The 19,502-nt window shown below is 39.2% G+C and overlaps 1 protein-coding gene across 1 annotated transcript in view; it reads right to left on the reverse strand.

The window, feature by feature from the left end:
* RLF (rearranged L-myc fusion) overlaps positions 1–17,341 on the reverse strand; it is an 80,054-nt gene extending 62,713 nt beyond the window's left edge. The window contains exon 1 of the mRNA XM_029228607.1: positions 17,083–17,341. Within this exon, the coding sequence (XP_029084440.1) occupies positions 17,083–17,316 (234 nt within the window). The 5' untranslated portion in view covers positions 17,317–17,341. The remainder of the gene's footprint in view (positions 1–17,082) is intronic.
* Between the last annotated feature and the right edge of the window lie 2,161 nt (positions 17,342–19,502).

Raw genomic sequence — 19,502 nt, forward strand, 5'->3', positions numbered from 1 at the left:
CCTAGAGCCCGTGCTCTGCGACAAGAGAAGCCACCTCAATGAGAAGCCTGTGCACCGCAACAAAGAGTAGCCCCTGCTCACCACAACTAGAGAAAGCCTGCGCACAGCAACGAAGACCCAACACAGCCAGAAATAAATAAAATTAATTAATAAAAATAAATAAAAGAACAAGTTAATAAACTGAGCTTTATCAAAATTAAGAACTTGTGTCCTTCAAAAGACACTGTTAAGAGAATAAAAAGACAAACCACAGCCTAGGAGAATACATGCCAACAAGCAAGCCATGGCTTGGCTGCTCTTATGCCCATCTAGTAATGCGGGACATTTCGTTCCTGTTAATGTCTCACCCAGTTTTTCCCTGAAGTTCTTGATAGTGTCTCTCATGAGTTTAGAACAGTTCTGTCCACAATGTGTGTCTGCCACCATGTTGTTCTGCCTCAGTTCATCCTTGTCACGATCTGCTCCTTCTAAGCTGGTAGAGAGCACCTCAGGCTTTCTCCATGCCCACATCAACACAATGGAATCTGTGTCACAGCCAAGGGTGTTCCCTCCAAAGATCCCAAGTGAACCAGAGGCAGAATGTGTGTAACTTAAAAGTGATACAAATCACCATCCCCAATCTGTCTACCCTTTGCCACCTAAGTCACAACATTTAAAGAAGGAAAAAAAAGAAAAAGATATTGCATAAAGGACTTGGGTCCAGAAACACACACATACACCCCTCAAAACTCAACAGTAAGAAAAGAGACAATCCAATTCTTTCAAATGAGCAAGAGTTGAAAAGATACATCCCCAAAGAAGATACATGGTTGGTAACTAAGCACATGAAAAGATACTCAACAGAAGTCATTAGGGAAAAGGCAAATGAGAACCACAATGAGCTGCCACTAATTTTAAAATGGCTAAAGCTAAAAAGACTGGCCACACCAAGTGCTGATCAGGAGGTGGAAAACTAGAACTCTCATACATTGTTGGTAGGAATGTAAAATGATACAACTACTCTCAAAAACCTGACATGTGACCCAGCCATTCCAGTTATTTACCCAAGAGAAAGAGAAGGCGTTTGTTCACACAAAGACTTACACATGAATGTTCATAGCAGCTTTGTCTGTATTAGCTAAAAACTGGAAACAAGCCAAATATACCAACAGGTGAATAAACAAATCATGATAAAGCCATAGAATGAATACTCAGCAATGAAAGGAATTAATTATTAATATATACAACAACATAAAAGAATTTCAAAATAATTATACTGCAAGAAACCAAAAAGAGACTTACAGGTTTATTTATGTAAAATTCTAAAAATGCAATATAATCTATATATAGAGAAAGCAGCATAGCTGAGTGAGGATGTTATGGTTATGTACGGGAGGAAAGTAAGAAAGAGGAAATACAATGGGAGTAGAAAGAAAGTTCTAGGAGTGACGGATATATTTGTTATCTTGATTGTGGTTTCATGGGTATACAGATATGCCAAAGCTTATCAAATTGTTCATTTTAAATATGAGCAGTTTACTGTATGTCAATTATACCTCAATAAAGCTTTTTTTAAAAAAACACAATGCTCCACAAAATGCACAGAATCATAACAGGAATTTAAATAAATTTTACATTTCAATTGTCAGATTTACTATTTTTACTGCAATAAAGTGTAAAAATTCTGTGCATAAAAATAATATAAGGGACTTCCCTGGTGGCATAGTGGTTAAGAATCCTCCTGCCAATGCAGGGGACATGGGCTCAAGCCCTGGTCTGGGAAGATCCCACACGCCGCGGAGCAACTAAGCCCGCGAGTCACAACTCCTGAGCCTGCGTGCTACAACTACTGAAGCCCACATGCCTAGAGCCCGTGCTCCACAAGGGAAGTCACTGCATCGCAATGAATAGCCCCCACTCACCACAACTAGAGAAAGCCCGCGTGCAGCAATTAAGACCAATGCAGCCAAAAATAAATAAATGAAATGTTAAAAAAAAGTTTAAAAATTACCTTAAAAATGATATAAAAAGTGAAAAGATAAACAGAAGAAAAGATAATTCCAAAGTAATGACCAACAAAAAATTCATATCTAGAATATAATTTCATAAAAACTGTTAAGAAAATCCAAATTAAAAATGAGCAAAAAATAGGAAAAAGTAATTCAGAAAAGAGGAAATCTGAATAGCAATAAATATAACCAAAAAGATAAGCAACTCCTCACAAGTAAACAGAAAAAAAAATTAAAACCACAATGAGATACCACAGTCTATCCATCAGAACGGCTACAATTAAACTGTCGACTATACAAAGTATTGGCAAGAATGAAGGGCAATGGTAACTTTCATACACTGATAACTGCATAAACTGCTACAAATACTTTGGAGAGTAACTTGGCAGTATTTATTATAGTTGAAGATAGGCTTATATATGAAGCTAGCAATTCCACTGTAAGCATATACCCTAAAAGAAATTCTTGCACCCATGTATAAACATATAAGGAAAAGATATCTACCCCAGCAGTTAATGTAAATGCCTCTAAATCCATCAGTAAAAGAATGGACAAATGAACTGTGATATATTTACATAATGAAATACTACACACCAGTGAAAAATGAAAGTATCAAGACTATACATACCAAAAAGTATACATACATACTAGATACACCTTAGAAACATTATGTTGAATTCAAAAAGCTTCAGAATACATACAGTACATCATTTAAGCAAAGCTGGAAAATATAAGAAATAATATTACACATTATATTAAAATACACAAATACAAAGTAAAGAGATGGAGGAGAGATTAAATAGCAAAATCAGGATGATGGTGGGAGGGAGATGATGTCTGTAACAGGGTACATAGGTAGCTTCAATTATTTTATTTCTTAGGTTGTGTTCATTTTAGTATGCACTTTACTACCTGTATGTTGGAAATATTTGATTTTTTTGAAAAGTAACATACCATTCAAAGTTCTGAGCAAAACTGATTTTCAACCTAGATTCCTACACCCAGCCTAACTAACACAAAAGAGAGGGGAAACCTCCTCAGGAAGCTACTGGAGGGTAACTCCTCACACCCCAAATAGGGGAGTAAAACAAGACAAAGACAGGAGGGCTAGGAAACAGTATCTAACAAAGGAAAGAAGCAAAGACAAGTACTGAAACAATAGTTGATAAAATGAAAATTAATTAAAAACAGTAATATATAAGTATAAACCGTACAAAAACACAAGAAACATAAAGTGAATGTCCCACTTATTCTTCACTGAAATGCAACAAATGATAACACTTTAACTGTCTTTCAAAACTTTTTCTATACATCATTGCTTTATAAAATGGGATACTATATAGTTTTCTGTTTCTAAAACAACAGATCTTGGATACCCTTTCATACCAATACATATAGTACTACCTTTTTGCCTGTTTAAATTTTATTTGAAAAATACTGAAATACACCAAAAAGGGAAAATCCACTCATAATTCCACCACTTTAAAATTTTCTATGCAACAAAGAAGTGAAAGATCACACCAGTGCCATCTAATTCTACCCCTACTCTCTATCGCCAAATAACCCCAATAAATACAATTTGGTACATATGCCTTATATACATAAACAAAAGCTTTCTAATTCTTTGTAATAATCTCCTGTGCTCAAATGTTTTATGGCTCTGGGGTGTTCAAAGGGTACTTATTTTTTGGCATTTCCAAATCTAAAATATCTTATAAAAGCCCTCATCTAGTCCAAGATGGATTCCTGGCATTCCTGCTCTCCCTTAAATTAGTAGGGTCTTCCCTTCTTAACCATACACTTGCTTCAAATTTTCAGTTTGGCAACAAACACTAATGAAGCCGATTATAGAAAAGTGACACGGAAAATCATTTCTTTATAATCTATACCAATTGGAAAGAGCAATAACGTTGCTTACTCAAAACCATTTATGTTAGACCTAAAAATTATTATGTAATAGTTAAGCAAGGGAATTGTTTCGCTTATGTTCGTGTTACCTAAGGACAAACTAGTTGGAAGGTAGATAAATACATATAACCGTCAAACACTGACTACTGCTCTTTTGTACCAATAAGCATATGTAACAGGAAAAACTGCTTAATATTTATCTTCTCCACTAGACAATAAGCTCACTGCAGACCAGAACCCCAAGTAGCACATAACAGGTATTTTGTAATTATTTGCTTTTGATTCTTTGCCCAATTATTAAAGGATATGCTAACTTATTTTTGAAGTTCGATTAAGACAATTTTTCTGATACATATCTTTGATTAGCATGAAATATGCCTGTATACTAAAACAAATTCAACTAAGTAGATTGAACTCCCAAATTCTCACTGCTTCCTTCAAACCCTGTAAAGGAGGAGAGCAGCATAATATTGACCAAACTGCACTTGTGGGAATTTTGAAAAGAAAATGCTTAAGATCACAGTATTTTTTAGAAAGGTGCTCACATCAGATTACAATGATAATCAATTTTGCTTGATAGTAAATAGATATGTCAAAGTTCAGAACTTTATTGATATTACAGCTGTTATATAATATCACACAATATTGATATAATTATTCTGATCCTCAGCTAACATCCTCGACTGAGAGGGAGTTTCTAACTTACAAGTTTTAAGCTGGAAAGGGAATGGGGCAGAAAACCTCCAAAGTTCTTCCCCCAAACATAAGATTCTACAATTTTATGAAAACATGGCCAACTTTTTCCCAAGAACTCAAATCCATGTTACAAACTCAAATCACTTTTGATATATGCACATTTCAATAAAATGAAACACATAATTTAAATGCCAGACAATAAACCAAGTTAAAGCCAACAGCCAAATGAATAAAAAATATTTCATATAGAATGATCTATTAGTTGCAACACGTCAAACTCATTATACCTACTATAAACCCCAAAAGGCATCCATATTGCTTCAATGTAATAGAAAGTTACTGTAAATTACACTTCCAGTCTACAAAACTCATCATAGGCTCTCTGAATCTAAAACTATGTTAGCAAATGCTCTGAAAGCACTTAGGTAACTTTTTTCTTTCAGTGAGCTCTACATTGACAGGAAAATGGAGAAAAACCACGCTACATGAAATACTTCTTTGAGAGTCCGCCTGCCGATGCAGGGGACACAGGTTCGTGCCCCGGTCCGGGAAGATCCCACATGCCGGGGAGCAGCTGGGCCGGTGAGCCATGGCTGCTGGGCCTGTGCATCCGCAGAGGGAGAGGCCACAGCAGTGAGAGGCCCGCGTACCAGAAAAAAAAACAAAAAACAAAAACAACATTCAGTATAGAAACGAAATAAAGAAACAGACACGCTGGGTACCTATCTGCTGCTACCAAAAACTATGCTAAGGGTACTGTAATATTGTCCCATTTGATCCTCACAACCACCTACGGGGTAGCTGTCTATTAACCCCCAATTTTGTAGACAAGAATATAGACTCACGGCAAGGTTTAAGATCACAAAAGTGTTGGAATGAGGATTTAAACCGAAACCTCTTAACTTCAAACTTAAAATGTACTATTGTATACGTTCTCCATTTCATAAGACAATAAAACATAATATTGATGAAACATGATGTTTTACCCACATTTACTGTTAGAACTTCATTGGATAATTTGCTCTAGGTTTAACATTTTCATTTACCAAAATCAAGCTTTCATTATGAAGGAAAGAGTCAAAGGATAGTGAGCATAACAACTAATGTAAACAAATAATTTCAACTCCAATTAGTAGAGTGGTTTCCACTGGGATGGGCATTTACCCTAAAGGTGTAAATGATAACCCATCAAGGGGCAGAAATATAATATTGAAACTTTTATTTAAATTAGTTTTAAAAGTCTCATCCCTTTTATACTTCTGTGTTTGCTTGTAATTTATATATTGGTACTGCATAAATAGAACATTTAAAATTTATTTATTTCAATAAGGATACACAAGGCAAATGTTTGGAGATGACTTAGAAAATAATCCTTAGCAAATGTTTCCCAATAGACTTATGTAGTTTTAGAGGAGAATCACACCTAAAAGGTCATCTTATTTAAGCAGCAATTTGAGACCCCATAACAAACTGATTTGGTGCAAGGTAATACATCCATTCAGTGACACTTTATCTGAAAACATATAAAGATAACAACATAAGAAAAAGTTAGCTAATGTAATGCACTAGGGTCTTTCCATTTATTCAGCTATGACTCAGTCTTCCCAAAGATTCCCAAATCTCCCCAAAGTAGTAATGATCGATAAATGTTTGTTGGAAATAAGTACACTGACAAATCTCTCACAACAACAATCAATCACTAAATTGTATGATACATTCTGATGGCCTCAGGTTAGGCTGCAACTAACTCTCTGTAGTATGTTCTGCTTCTTGAGAACCTCAAAGCAGCATGGAATCTTAAGATTACAAGGTCACACTCGATGATTAGACACAACCAAATTTTAATGACTTTTAAATAATAACATTTTAAAACAGAAGTATGTTTAAAAAAAAAAGGTAAAGACAAACCTCACAGGAAAAAAAAAGTAAATATCTAATACACATGAAAAAATAACAAGGACTTCCCTGGTGGTCCAGTGGGTAAGACTCTGTGCTCCCAATGCAGGGGTGTCCAGGTTCAATTCCTGGTTGGGGAACTAGATCCCGCATGCATGCCGCAACTACGAAGCACGTATGCCGCAACTATGAAGCCAACGTGCCACAACTAAAGATCCTGCATGCCACAACGAAGATCCCGTGTGCCACAACTAAGACCCGGCGCAGCCAAAATAAATGAATATATAAATGTTTTAATGCTGTTAAAATACAAATTAATAGTGTGATAGCAATTATCTGCCACTATCAGATGGGCAAATATTAAAAAGTTTAGTAATACCAGGGTTGGCAAGGATATAGTGAAACAGGGACTCCATAACACTATTGGTGGAAGTACATACTCAACTTCTCGTAGGCCAGTATGTATCAAAATTTTAAAAAAACATTCTCTTTAGTCCAGTACTGTAATGTCAATGCCAGGAATTTATGCTATGGATATAAATAACTAATGCTTAATGTTTAAGGTTGTTCACGTCAACATTATTTGCGGTAACAACAAAAAAGAATACAAATTATTTAATTATGGTAATGTTCAACATGTACTGATACAGAAAGTTGTCCTCAGTATATTAAATCAAAATGTAGGGACTTCCCTATTGGTCCAGTGATAAAGAATCCGCCTTACAATCAATGCAGGGGATGCGAGTTCTATCCCTAGTCAGGGAGCTAAGATCCCACATGCCGCGGGGCAACTAAGCCCGTGCGCCACAACTACCGAGCTCGTGTGCCTCAACTAGAGCCTGCGTGCTGCAAACTACAGAGCCCATGCGCCCTGGAGACTGTGCGCCACAACTAGAGAAAAGAAAACCCGCACACCACAACTAGAGAGAAGCTTGTGCACTACAACGAAGAGTCCATGTGCCGCAACAAAAGATCCCGCATGCCTCAAGAAAGATCCCAAGTGCTACAACTATGACCCGATGCAGCCAAAAATAAATTAAAAAAATAATAACTCTTTTCAAAAATTAATTAATTGAAATGTAAATTGCAGAAGAGTGTGCTTTTTAAGAACACATAAGACACCGTTAACTGCTGTGGGGAGTGACTGGAGGAACTGAAGGCAAGAAAGGGCTTCTACTTTTTCCTAAAACCTTTCTGTAGCTTCATATATTCTGCCTTGACCATAGCTTTTACAGTTTAAAAAATTTTTTAATTAAGAGTGTTGAAGGTTTTGGGACTTCCCTGATGGCACAGTGGTTAAGAATCCGCCTGCCAGTACACAGGACATAGGTTCGAGCCCTGGTCCGGGAAGATCCCACATGCCGTGGAGAAACTAAGCCCGTGAGCCACAACTACTGAGCCTGAGCTCTAGAGCCCGCGAGCCACAACTACTGAAGCCCATGAACCTAGAGCCCACGCTCCACAACAAGAGAAGCCACCGCAATGAGAAGCCCACGCACAGCGATGAAGAGTAGCCCCCGCTCAGCCCCCGCTCACCGCAACTAGAGAAAGACCCATGCACAGCAATAAAGACCCAACGCAGCCAAAAATAAATTAACTAATTAAAAAATAAAAATAAAATCAACGCAGTTTTCAAAGGAATACTATGCAGTTTTTTTAATGTAGTTAATATGTGTGTTCCATATGAAAAGGTATCTACAATATATTAAATGAAATAAGCAAGTTTTAGTATATAAACTTGACACTATTTTTCTAAAAATAATACATATCATATGGAAAAATTCTGTAAGTATACATTCCCAAACTGTTAACCTAAGAAAACGTAGTACTGAAGTATAGGGAGTATATGGTAGTTTTCATCTTAACTTTCTCTTCTTTTACGTTATTCTAAGTTTTTACAATTAGAATGTGTTCATGAGTTGCTTGGGCAACTAAAATTTTTAATATTTATATACACACATATACTATATGTGCTTTTCCAAAAATCAGAATAATACATCAAGTTATTAACAGTGAGGCTACATGGTACTTTCACTTTTTACTTTATGCATTTATACATCTTGTCTTAAGCTTCTAGAATGTGCATGTATCAGTTTGGAGTCACAAAAGACAAAAACTATATATAATTAGTTTTATTTCTTTAAGATACCATATATATATATATATATATATATATATTTTTTTTTTTTTTTTGGCGGTACGCGGGCCACTCACTGTTGTGGCCTCTCCCGTTGTGAAGCAAAGGCTCCGGACGCGCAGGCTCAGCGGCCATGGCTCACGGGCCTAGCCGCTCCACGGTATGTGGGATCTTCCCAGACCGGGGCACGAACCCGTGTCCCCTGCATTGGCAGGCGGACTCTCAACCACTGTGCCACCAGGGAAGCCCAGGATACCTTATATATTTTAAACATACATATGGAAAAATGAAATCCCAAATTAAAATATGCCTGTTTTACACAACCATATATCATAAAAATACAATTCCCAAGCTAAGTCATTCATTCTATCATATCTGGTAATAATTCTTATAAGTGTCCATATTAGAAGGCATTACTGTGCTGGCTAATGTGACACACTCAGGTTATTTCTTTGGGAGTAAAAATACAATGAGATCAAATGTCAGCACAATAAGCTACTAGATCCCCCCAAAAAGAATAAGAAAAGTCCTCTAAAAAACACATTAGCGAAATCAGGCGCAGCACAAAAGTGAGGAGAAAAGACAAATACATCAGTAGTTCCCAAGCTTGCTATGTGCAGAAATATAGGTAAAGGTAAACCTAGATGAATAAATAAACTTGAACTCAAAACATGTCTGAAATGTAATTCATTCTCAACTTCCAAAAAATTATAATACATTAAAATACTTTTCATTTGGGACAATAAGTATAATCTAACACCTGCGAAAACTTTGGAGGGAAATTGTTTTTATAAAAAGTTCACAGTCAGGACTTCCCTGGTGGCAGAGTGGTTAAGAATCCACCTGCCAATGCAGGAGACACGGGTTCGATCCCTGGTCGAGGAAGATCCCACATGCCACAGGGCAACTAAGCCCGTGCGCCACAACTACTGAGTCTAGAGCCCATGAGCCGCAACTACTGAGCCCATGTGCCACAACTACTGAGCCCACACACCACAACTACTGAAGCCCACGCACCTAGAGCCTGTGCTCTACAACAAGAGAAGCCACCGCAATGAGAAGCTCGCACACTGCAACAAAGAGTAGCCTCTGCTCGCCGCAACTAGAGAAAGTCCACGCGCAGCAACAAAGACCCAATGCAGCCAAAAAGGAAAAAAAAAAAGCTCACAGTCATGTTTAGGCTAACAACAGGAAATCAAAACTCGGTGGTGTGCAGAAACATAAAGCAATCAACTCTTCACCACACTAATTTGCTTTACTATAATGAAAGTAAAGCATGTGATTTGGGGGCTGACATAAGGTTTAGAACATGGCAAAATGTTTCATTTATTTTTTTAAATTAATTTTTATTGGAGTATAGTTGCTTTACAGTGTTGTGTTAGTTTCCACTGTACAGCAAAATGAATCAGCTATACATATACACATATCCCTTCTTTTTTGGACTTCCTTCCCATTTAGATCACCACAGTGCATTAAGTAGAGTTCCCTGGGCTATACAGTATGTTCTCATTAGTTATCTATTTTATACACAGTATAAATAGTGTATATGTGTCAATCCCAATCTCCCAAATGTTAAATGTTTTAGACACCTTAATTTTGGCAAATGTTGTACAATATTTAAATGTCTCTCTAGAAGAGTCACAATGTGTCATATTAAAAAAATGTTTAGGGACTGCTCTGGTGGCGCAGTGGTTGAGAGTCCGCCTGCTAATGCAGGGGACACGGGTTCGGTTCCTGGTCCAGGAAGATCCCACATGCCGCGGAGCAGCTGGGCCCCTGCACCACAACTACTGACTGAGCCTGCGCTCTAGAGCCCGCGAGCCACGACTACTGAGCCCACTTGCCTGGAGCCCGTGCTCCGTAACGGGAGAAGCCACCGCACTGAGAGGCCCACGCACTGCAGCAAAGACACCGCAGCTAGAGCGGGACCGTGCGCAGCAACAAGGATCCAAAGCAGCCAAAAATAAATTAATTAATTAAAAAACAACAACATTGGGCTTCCCTGGTGGCGCAATGGTTGAGAGTCCGCCTGCCGATGCAGGGGACACGGGCTCGTGTCCCGGTCCGGGAAGATCCCACATGCCGCGGAGCGGCTGGGCCCGTGAGCCATGGCCGCTGAGCCTGCGCGTCCGGAGCCTGTGCTCCACAACGGGAGAGGCCACAACAGTGAGAGGCCACAACAGTGAGAGGCCCACGTACCGCAAAAACAAAACAAAACAAAACACAACAACAAAAAACATTTATCCCAACATTTTCCCAACTTATATGAACAAATAATCCTTATTTCAAGAAGTGCTTATGCATACATATATTTCATGGAACAAAACATAATTTAGGAAATGCTGATATAAGACAAACAGCATGGGCTCTGGAGTCAAAGACTTCGCCACAGCTGTGTGATCCTGGGAAAGTTTCGTAATTTCCCTGGGTCTGTTTTCTACCGTAAAAGGAAAATACCACCACCTACCCAAGTGCCTGGCACACAAAAGATGCTCAATAAATTAAATATCCCTCTATTTTTTCATATGGTTTCTATGTTGGCTTATGTCAGCAATGAAAGTTTTAGGAATCTATTTTTTATACCATCTTGCAATCTATGTTTGGGTTGTAAAGTATGGTGTCAATCATATCCAAAATAAATGCTTCAATCTGGCTAAGAAAGCTTGCTGAAAAATTCATTACTTTAAATATTTGTGGAATATAAGCAACCAGGGGAAGTTCTTAGAAAATATAAATAAAATTAAAATGAGGTTCTACTCTTAGTTAATCAAGATACAAAGAACAACAAAACCTGATCCCTACTAGGAAGCAGCATAAACCTGCTGACAAGAAAAGTTCCTATTTATTGATAAAGATAAGCTAAGTCTTGCTTGTTACTCTTAAGAAGTCTAGTCAGGGATTTATGGAAGGAAGGAGATAAAAGATCAATAAATACTGATTGAATAGCCATTAAGTGCCAGGGACTATCTAGGCACTGGGTAAACAAAACAAACACCCTCATGATGCTTACATTCCAGGTGGGGATACAGACAAATACACATATCAGACAGAGTCAGTGATTAAAAGAAATATAAAGCAGTGTAAAGAAGATGGGGAAGTGCTGTTTTAGATAAGATAGTCAAAGAAGACCTCTGGGAGAGGTGACAGATGTCTACAACTGAATGAAAACAAAGCACATTTTAGTTTGCCAATGCCTTTGCAGTCTTGAAATAAGCGGTGTGTTCTATCTAGACTTTTTAACTAACATTGTTCAGAAGAGCATGATCCACAGGTAGACACAGAAGTCACTAGGGACCACAGTACAAGAGACTGGGTGGTACCACAGTAAATAACAGCACCCAAAGTTCTCACTGCTTCACAGGTCACATTTATAATAATATGTTTTGGTTACACACACTGAAAAGCTAGCTTTTGCTCTTATAACTGTCATTTAGTTCCTATTTAGACATCTCCCAGGAGAAGGCAGCACAAGAAGAAAAGCTAATGCATTTAATAAAAGCCCTTTAAAATAAATAATTGAAAAAGGTAAAAATAAATGAAAGAGGTAATGCTCAAGAGTCTTCACGGCCACCAACCTCAAGGAGTTAGGAAGACTGATCCTCCCTATCTCAACAACTCCAAACTGTTGTCCTATTAGACTGGTAACTCTTCCTCAATACTATATAATGCCTCCTATTTTCTCCCTTCATCAACACTAGTCCTCAACCCACACATGTAAATGTGTATTTTATTATATTTATTATATTAATGTAAGCTAAGTTGACAAGTATTGTCTCTAAGAAAGGACCAAAATCTCCTATCCTGTTCCTTTACAGGAATTTCTTATGGTAAAACTGCCTTTTAACATACTAGATTTTACATTAGGTGTTCTTTTTGAAGTACTCATCTCTTGAGTATATTATGAAGTTCCTACAATATAATTCATTCAACAGATTAGTTTTGTGGGCCAGGCATTGTATTAATTGCTAGGTACCAGGTATACAACAAAGGCTCGCTGGCTTACTAGTCAATAGAAGAGATGAACATGGACAAAAACATTGAGGTACCATGCCGATGTACAAGATGCTACTGGAGTACATATTCTAAGTGAAAGAATCACCTCATTCTATCTGCTGAAATCAGAAAATGCTCTAAAAAACTTATTATTTGAGTCAGGTCTTAAAGGATAAATAAGCAGATGAGGAAGGGGTGACCCTGGGGTTAATCAAGTGGACTGAGAGATGAACACTGGGATGAAGGTAGACAAAAAAAAAAAAAAGTTGGGTGTAAGGGGTGGAGCAAGTCCAGATCCTAAAAGACTTTGCATGCCAGGCTGATAAGTGTGAATTTTATCTTGCCTTTGGGGGAAAAACCATTGAAGAATTTTAGGGAATAAAATGACTAACAAGATTATGTTTATAATTTAAAAGGAACATCAAAATGCATTGCTGATAAGGCCAGTAAGAAGGCAAGAAAGATTAGTGAAGAGTTGCTGCAAAAGGACATTATGAAGCCTGAACTAAGACGGTGACAGCAAGGAAAGGACTTAAAACCACAGGTATGTGCAAAGTGTCAAAAGAACACAAACAACTAAGAGGAAATCTATCTAGTAAAATCAAAGAAAGCTTCACAGACAAGGTAACATTTGCACTGGGCCCTAGAGAAGGAAAACTTGTCATGCAGAAAATGAGAGAAAAGGATAGAACAGCACAATGAAAGGGAAAGACATAAAAATGCTTAATGAGCTGAGTTTTTGTTAAAGGAGTAATTCCATCCTTTTGTAGATCAGTCACTTGGGAAATATTTACTGAAAACCTAACATGTGTCTTGGATCTTGAAGAATCCAATGAAAATTAAGGTTATCTTTTCCAAAATAATGCACCTGGAAATTCACAGGCAAAATTTTAATCATAGGAGTAACTGAGATCCCAGTTTGATCCATGAACTCCAAGTACTCCTGAATAAGTAACAGTAGAACTGGGGTGATGGGAAAGGCTAGGTAAGAGCTGAAAAGTAAGCTGGGGGCAAGACTGTTAAGACTTTTTATTCCAAAAAATCTGGATAACTCAGATAATTCTGGGGCCATTGTTTTTTACAGAGATTGTTTTATTTAGTCCACACAACAGTGTATTTACATAGAGAACAGTAAGTACTGTTATCATTCCATTTGCAAATGAGAAAACTAAGGTTTAAAGAAAATAACATGCGCCAAGGTTACACAGCTAGTTTAAATGGTAAAGCCAGTATGCCCATCTGATTTAGGCCCTTTGAACTCAATCACTAATCTAGGGGAAAATGAAATATTCAGTACTTACCTAATTTAACATTTAAAAGTCTACAAAGTCACTGTTAGTTCCAGAACTCAAAGTGTCTCATAAACAAGGTTTACTCATAAAACTACTCTGCTTGATAGTCTCAAAGTATAATTTCAAGTTATTAATGAAGTCTACTTTAAAAAAGTGTTCAAAATTTGTGTTACAAATACAACAGCCAGTTGGAAAACTTCAGGAATCTGGGTTCCCAAAATATAGCAAGAATTTGAGAGGATATCATCAATTTTTCAGCAAAACAAAGAAAGACTGTTTTCTGGAGTTAATCTTATCCACACTGACTGTCTGGCAAACAATGTTTTCAGAAAAGGAACTGAGGGAAGGGGAAAACACACACACACACACACACACACACACACACACACACACCCCATAATCACTGAATACAAATTTTCACGGACTACAACTTCATCTAAATATCATTTTCTTAGTAACTATTACTTCTGAAGTTTCATTTTGATCATCTTCACAAACTTCTGAAAATTGAAAACATGCCCAGAATGAAACAAGCTTCTCTATCCTTTCATATGTTAGTTTATTTCTTGATTTGGTGCAATTCCAAAGACAGAGCCATTTCTTTTAAGTGCTGCAAGAGCTAGAGAGAATACGGTCCCAGCCTGTTGCAGGAGGGATCTACTTGGCACAGTATAAGTCCTTAAGACAATATCTCTAAAGTAAACACATGATGGAAATAATTTTGTGGCAGTTAAGCATCCCAGAGAGCACAGGTCAGGCCTTTATGATAATGTAATACAACTACATCTCTCTACACATTCATTAGGTGCTCCTGCAGAGCAGGCTCCTATCTCCAGCACTTAATGCAATGTCAGGCACACACACACAAACAGTAGATGAATAAATTTTATTCTGCCTTTCAAATGTGAAACCAAAAGCTATTCAACCAAATTTGGATAGTGAAATTATTCCTACTTCATCATAAAATTTTAAAAAACTTTTCTGTATCTGGTAAGAAAGGATACCCTACTGATTTTATCTGGGCTATGGGGAAAATGTAACAAAAATATTGTGATAAATACTGTGAAGGGTTGAATATAAACTTTCTGTCTGCTGTTCGTATAAAGCACTACAAGATAAAGGTCAGAAAACAAAACAATCTCACAGTCATAGTTTGCCCCAGGTTATTAGCTAGTAAGTGGTAAAGTCATAATTAGGACCCAACTAACCCGCAATCCAATGTGCTTTTTATTACAACATACCGTCACAGATACTCCTTTTATTTTGTTAGTGCAAAACATTGTTTTGGGAAAACTTCAGGCCAAAAAAAAGAACTTCATAAAAAAGACAAATTACAAAAGTACTTCCTTTTTAAAATTCTTCTGTGCCCTCACATATCTAAGTATCACTAAGACTCAATACATTAAAATTCAGTTAAAATAAAATCAGAGCTGCCAGCAGTAGGCATAAAGCAGAATACATATGTTATCCTCTGACAAGCTTCAATTTGATGGGTTATATCCATTCTTGCTATTCTTCTAGGAAGACAACGCAAGCTTAGGAGGCTTACCCAAAACCAACAGTTTTTCTGCCCTCCTCCTCACTAATCCGGGTCCAATTAGCTCCCTCTTCTCCCAAAGCACTGTTTTCCTTCTCACCTCTACCTTTGACACTGGAATACCACCCCCTTCCCCGATATTCAAGACTCATTTTCATCCCTTCAGCCATAGGGCCTTCCCAGGCCACCACATCTAAACTGGCCTCTCCCAGTACTTCTACAACGCCTCCTCTTCCATCATTACCAAAACTGCATTGACAATACTGTTATTTCTACTACCGCCTCCCAACCGTAAGCTCATCAAGGGTAAGTGCAGTCTTATTTACGTTTCCTCAGCACTTGGTAAAGTGTTTGGCACCATCCTATGGAGTCAGTAAAAGTTTGTAAAGTAAATATGTGTACTAAGAATGTTCACTGCTAGTGAAGAAGCAAAGAACACCTTAGTACTTCAGAGTTCAGGGAAAGGCTGACGGTTGTGGACATAAAAACTGGAGTGATACAACGTATGGAAAAGATTAGCAAGGACAAAACCCATTTAGAGATGAAGTGCTTCTGGCTCAGCAGAGAGAAGGGAGAAAGACATTCAGTCAAGTCAATTTTTGATTCTTCTCCGGACCAACAGAGCAAATTGTCCCTCAAAATTATAACTGTGGAACACCACAATTTATTCAGCACACTCAACTACTCATTAAGAGCCCAAGTGCCAACGATTATTTTGCATTTTCTAAGGTGCACCAGGTGAGAAGCAGAGGAGCGGCTCCAAAACCTGATTAGAACAAACAAACAGACGTAGAAATAATAATGGCACATCTTTAAATTTATAAAGAAAAATCTCGGCGTGATCCTGGAAACGAAACTAAGCATACCAAGAAATATGTAATCATAGGCTTAGGACCTACTACGGCACAGAAATGGTCACAGAACTGCCCAAAGAGACCACACTCCTCATCTTTCCCAATCCTCTTCTACTCAAAGAGCCTAATAACCACTACAAGGATCACGAGCCTCATTTCTGGCAGCACAATTCTCAAAGGAATATAGAAGAGGCGAAAGAACAGCTTTGATGCCCCCCCCAAAAAAGGCAGTAAAAGCCAAACAGCCAACCAGCTCCATAATCCTTAAGCAGAAAGCCCTAGACGTCTTTCAAAGCCAACTGTCATACCTTTTAGGGGCCCAGAAGACGCTGACTCCAAACATAAGTCTCTGGCCCCAACATATATCTCCGGATTATTTAGGAAAACCCAGGTTTTCCAATTTGGAGATCTGCACTCTACTCAAAAAAGCATCTCCGGGAAGGAAAGAGCGAGCAATCAATCCCTCAAGAGGCAATGGCGCTCCAACCACCAGCCGGGGGGACAGGCAACGACGACAGGGCACGGCCCTTCCAGGGAGCTGCCGGCGCCCTTCGGGCTCTCAGTCTAACCCAGCGCAACCCGCCCTGGCGGTGATCGAAGTCGGGCAGTGGCTGAGGGGGGCCAGCGGTCGGGCTTCCGAACTGGGCCTTCCCGGCCCGGGGGCGCGGCAAGACATGGAGGTGGCGCCTTTCAGTCCGGCCCCGGCTGCAGCAACGGGTCCGGGGCCTCTTCCCCTGGCCTCCCCGCCCTGCCGCCCTCAGCCAGCCAGTCCGCCCCTCACCTGGCAGAAGCTCCGGCAGTAGTTCAAAGATGAGACCTCCGACACCTCCTGCTCCCTCAGCTCTGTCTCCAGCTGCCACAGACAAGGTCGCAGCCCTGAGGCTCCCGGCACCGGAGATGCAGGGCTATGACCCCGAGCCATGGACTCTGTCTCGGTTCCGTCTCCGGCTCCGACTCCCGCCGGAGCCTCAGCCCCAGCCCCGGCGGCGGCGGCGTCTCCCTTTCCGTCCGCCATCTTCCCACGGCCCAGCAGCGCGTAGGCAACCAAGCCACGTGACTCAGACCTGGCCCCGCCCCCGGTCGACCGCGCTCTGTGACGCACCCCTGGGCGACTCCGGCGCCCGCTGGATTCCGTCACTCGAACTCGGGATGTTCCTTTCCTCCGCGGCCTCCCCGACAGCCGCCCGGGCAACGGCCTGGCAACAGCTGAGCAGTGGCTCCTGCCCACTGCAGTCCTTCCAGACCTGTTGGAGTCTTGGGGTCCCCGAGACGGACATACCTGTACATATAATCTAGATATGGAGGAATGACATTTGAGCTGCGATCTGAAGAACGAGAGAGATGCAGCCCTGAGAAGAGCGTTAAAGGAAAGCATCCCCAGTAGAAGAAAAATAAGCAAGCCAGTGGAGGTTGTGAGGCCGAAATGAAGACTAGCCCATGGGAACGTGGTTTATAATAGAGAGGGCATTACAAGTCAGTAGGTAAAGGGTGAACTTTTCAATAAATGGCGCTGGAACATTTTTTTCCAAAAGGAAGAAAAAGTTAAATTGGATTTTTACCTCAGAGCATATCCAAAAATTAAATGCTGGATGGAGTAAAGAAAATATAAATATCTTTATGTTATCAAAATAGAGAAGACTTTCTTAAATAAGATCCAAAAAACACACACCATAAGGCAAAATATTGTTAGCTTTACTGCATTAAAATTTGTTAATTCTGTAATAACAGAAGTTTTAAAAGATGGCACACAACGACAAGCCAAAGATTAGACAATATTCACCATATATATAGCCATCAAAGGATTAATATCCCAAGAAGTTCCCAAAATCAAAAGGAAAAAAGCAAACAATCCAATAGAAAAGTAGAGAAAGGATATTGAGGTAGATCACCAAAAAAAGAAACCCAAATGGCCAATAAACCCATGACAAGATATTTAACTTTACTGTAACTATCAAAGTACAAATTAAAACAACAGTGAGATATAATTTCATACCCATCAGATTGGCAGAAATTTTAAATTAGTACCATGTGTTAGGAGTTAGGAAAATGGAACTTATGTACTGCTGGTGGAAGTATAAATTGCTACATCATTTAGGAGAAGAATGTGTAATACTTAGTAAAATTAAAGATGCACATGGACTTCCCTGGTGACGCCATGGTTAAGAATCCACCTGCCAATGCAGGGGACACGAGTTCGAGCTCTGGTCCGGGAAGATCCCACATGCCGCGGGGCGACTAAGCCCATGCGCCACAACTACTGAGCCTGTGCTCTAGAGTCTGCGAGCCACAGCTACTGAGCCTACGTGCCACAACTACTGAAGCCCGCACACCTAGAGCCCGTGCTCCGCAACAAGAGAAGCCACCGCAATGAGAAGCCCACGCACCACTACCAAGAGTAGCCCCTGCTCGCTGCAACTAGAGAAAGCCAGCTCGCAGCAAGCCAATGCAGCCAAAAATAAATAAATACAATAAATAAATTTATTTTAAAAAAATCCCTAGCCCATCAATAGAGCACCCAGAAATGTATAAAAATTAAATTCAGTCATCTTTGATATTTTACCAATTTTCAGTCACACACATAAAAATATTACAGTTTTGTAATGTGTCTTTTATAATTTCATGGTTGTAAAGGTGCATTTATTAAGTTAGAAGGATAGAACGCGTTTTATCTAACAGTGTGTTGTTAGCTTGGTTATAACTCTAAATAGTTAGACGTATGGTGTGTGTGCCTCCATTTATGCTCATGCTTCCAGGCCCTACAAATAAATAATAAAGGTGGACATGCTATCACCACTGCCCTGAAATCCAGCCTCTGCCCCCTAGCTATCTCCTTTGGCAATCTAGTAGTCATCTCCCAAGAAAACATGTCAAAACTGCTCCTCTCTCAGTAAGTGACCCCTCTATTCATTCAGGTGCTTAAGCCAAAGACTTTGGATTCGTGCTCAACTCCATTTTCTCACACTCCATAGCTAATCCCAACTCTAAATTGAATATATATTCTCAAATCTGACCCTTTCTCACCTCCTCAAGATCTAGCACCCTAGACCCCTCCACTAATACCTCCCATCTAAACTTAGGTAATAACCTTTTCAGTGAACTAGCTATTTCTATTCTTGTCCTCCTCCAGTCAGTTCTCCACAGGATAGCCACATAACTCCTTTTAAAACATAGTTCAGGGACTTCCCTGGTGATGCAGTGGTG

Source organism: Monodon monoceros, unplaced genomic scaffold (genome assembly GCF_005190385.1).
Source record: "Monodon monoceros isolate NGI ecotype Baffin Bay Population unplaced genomic scaffold, NGI_Narwhal_1 Super_Scaffold_18, whole genome shotgun sequence".
Classification (NCBI taxonomy): Eukaryota; Metazoa; Chordata; class Mammalia; order Artiodactyla; family Monodontidae; genus Monodon; species Monodon monoceros.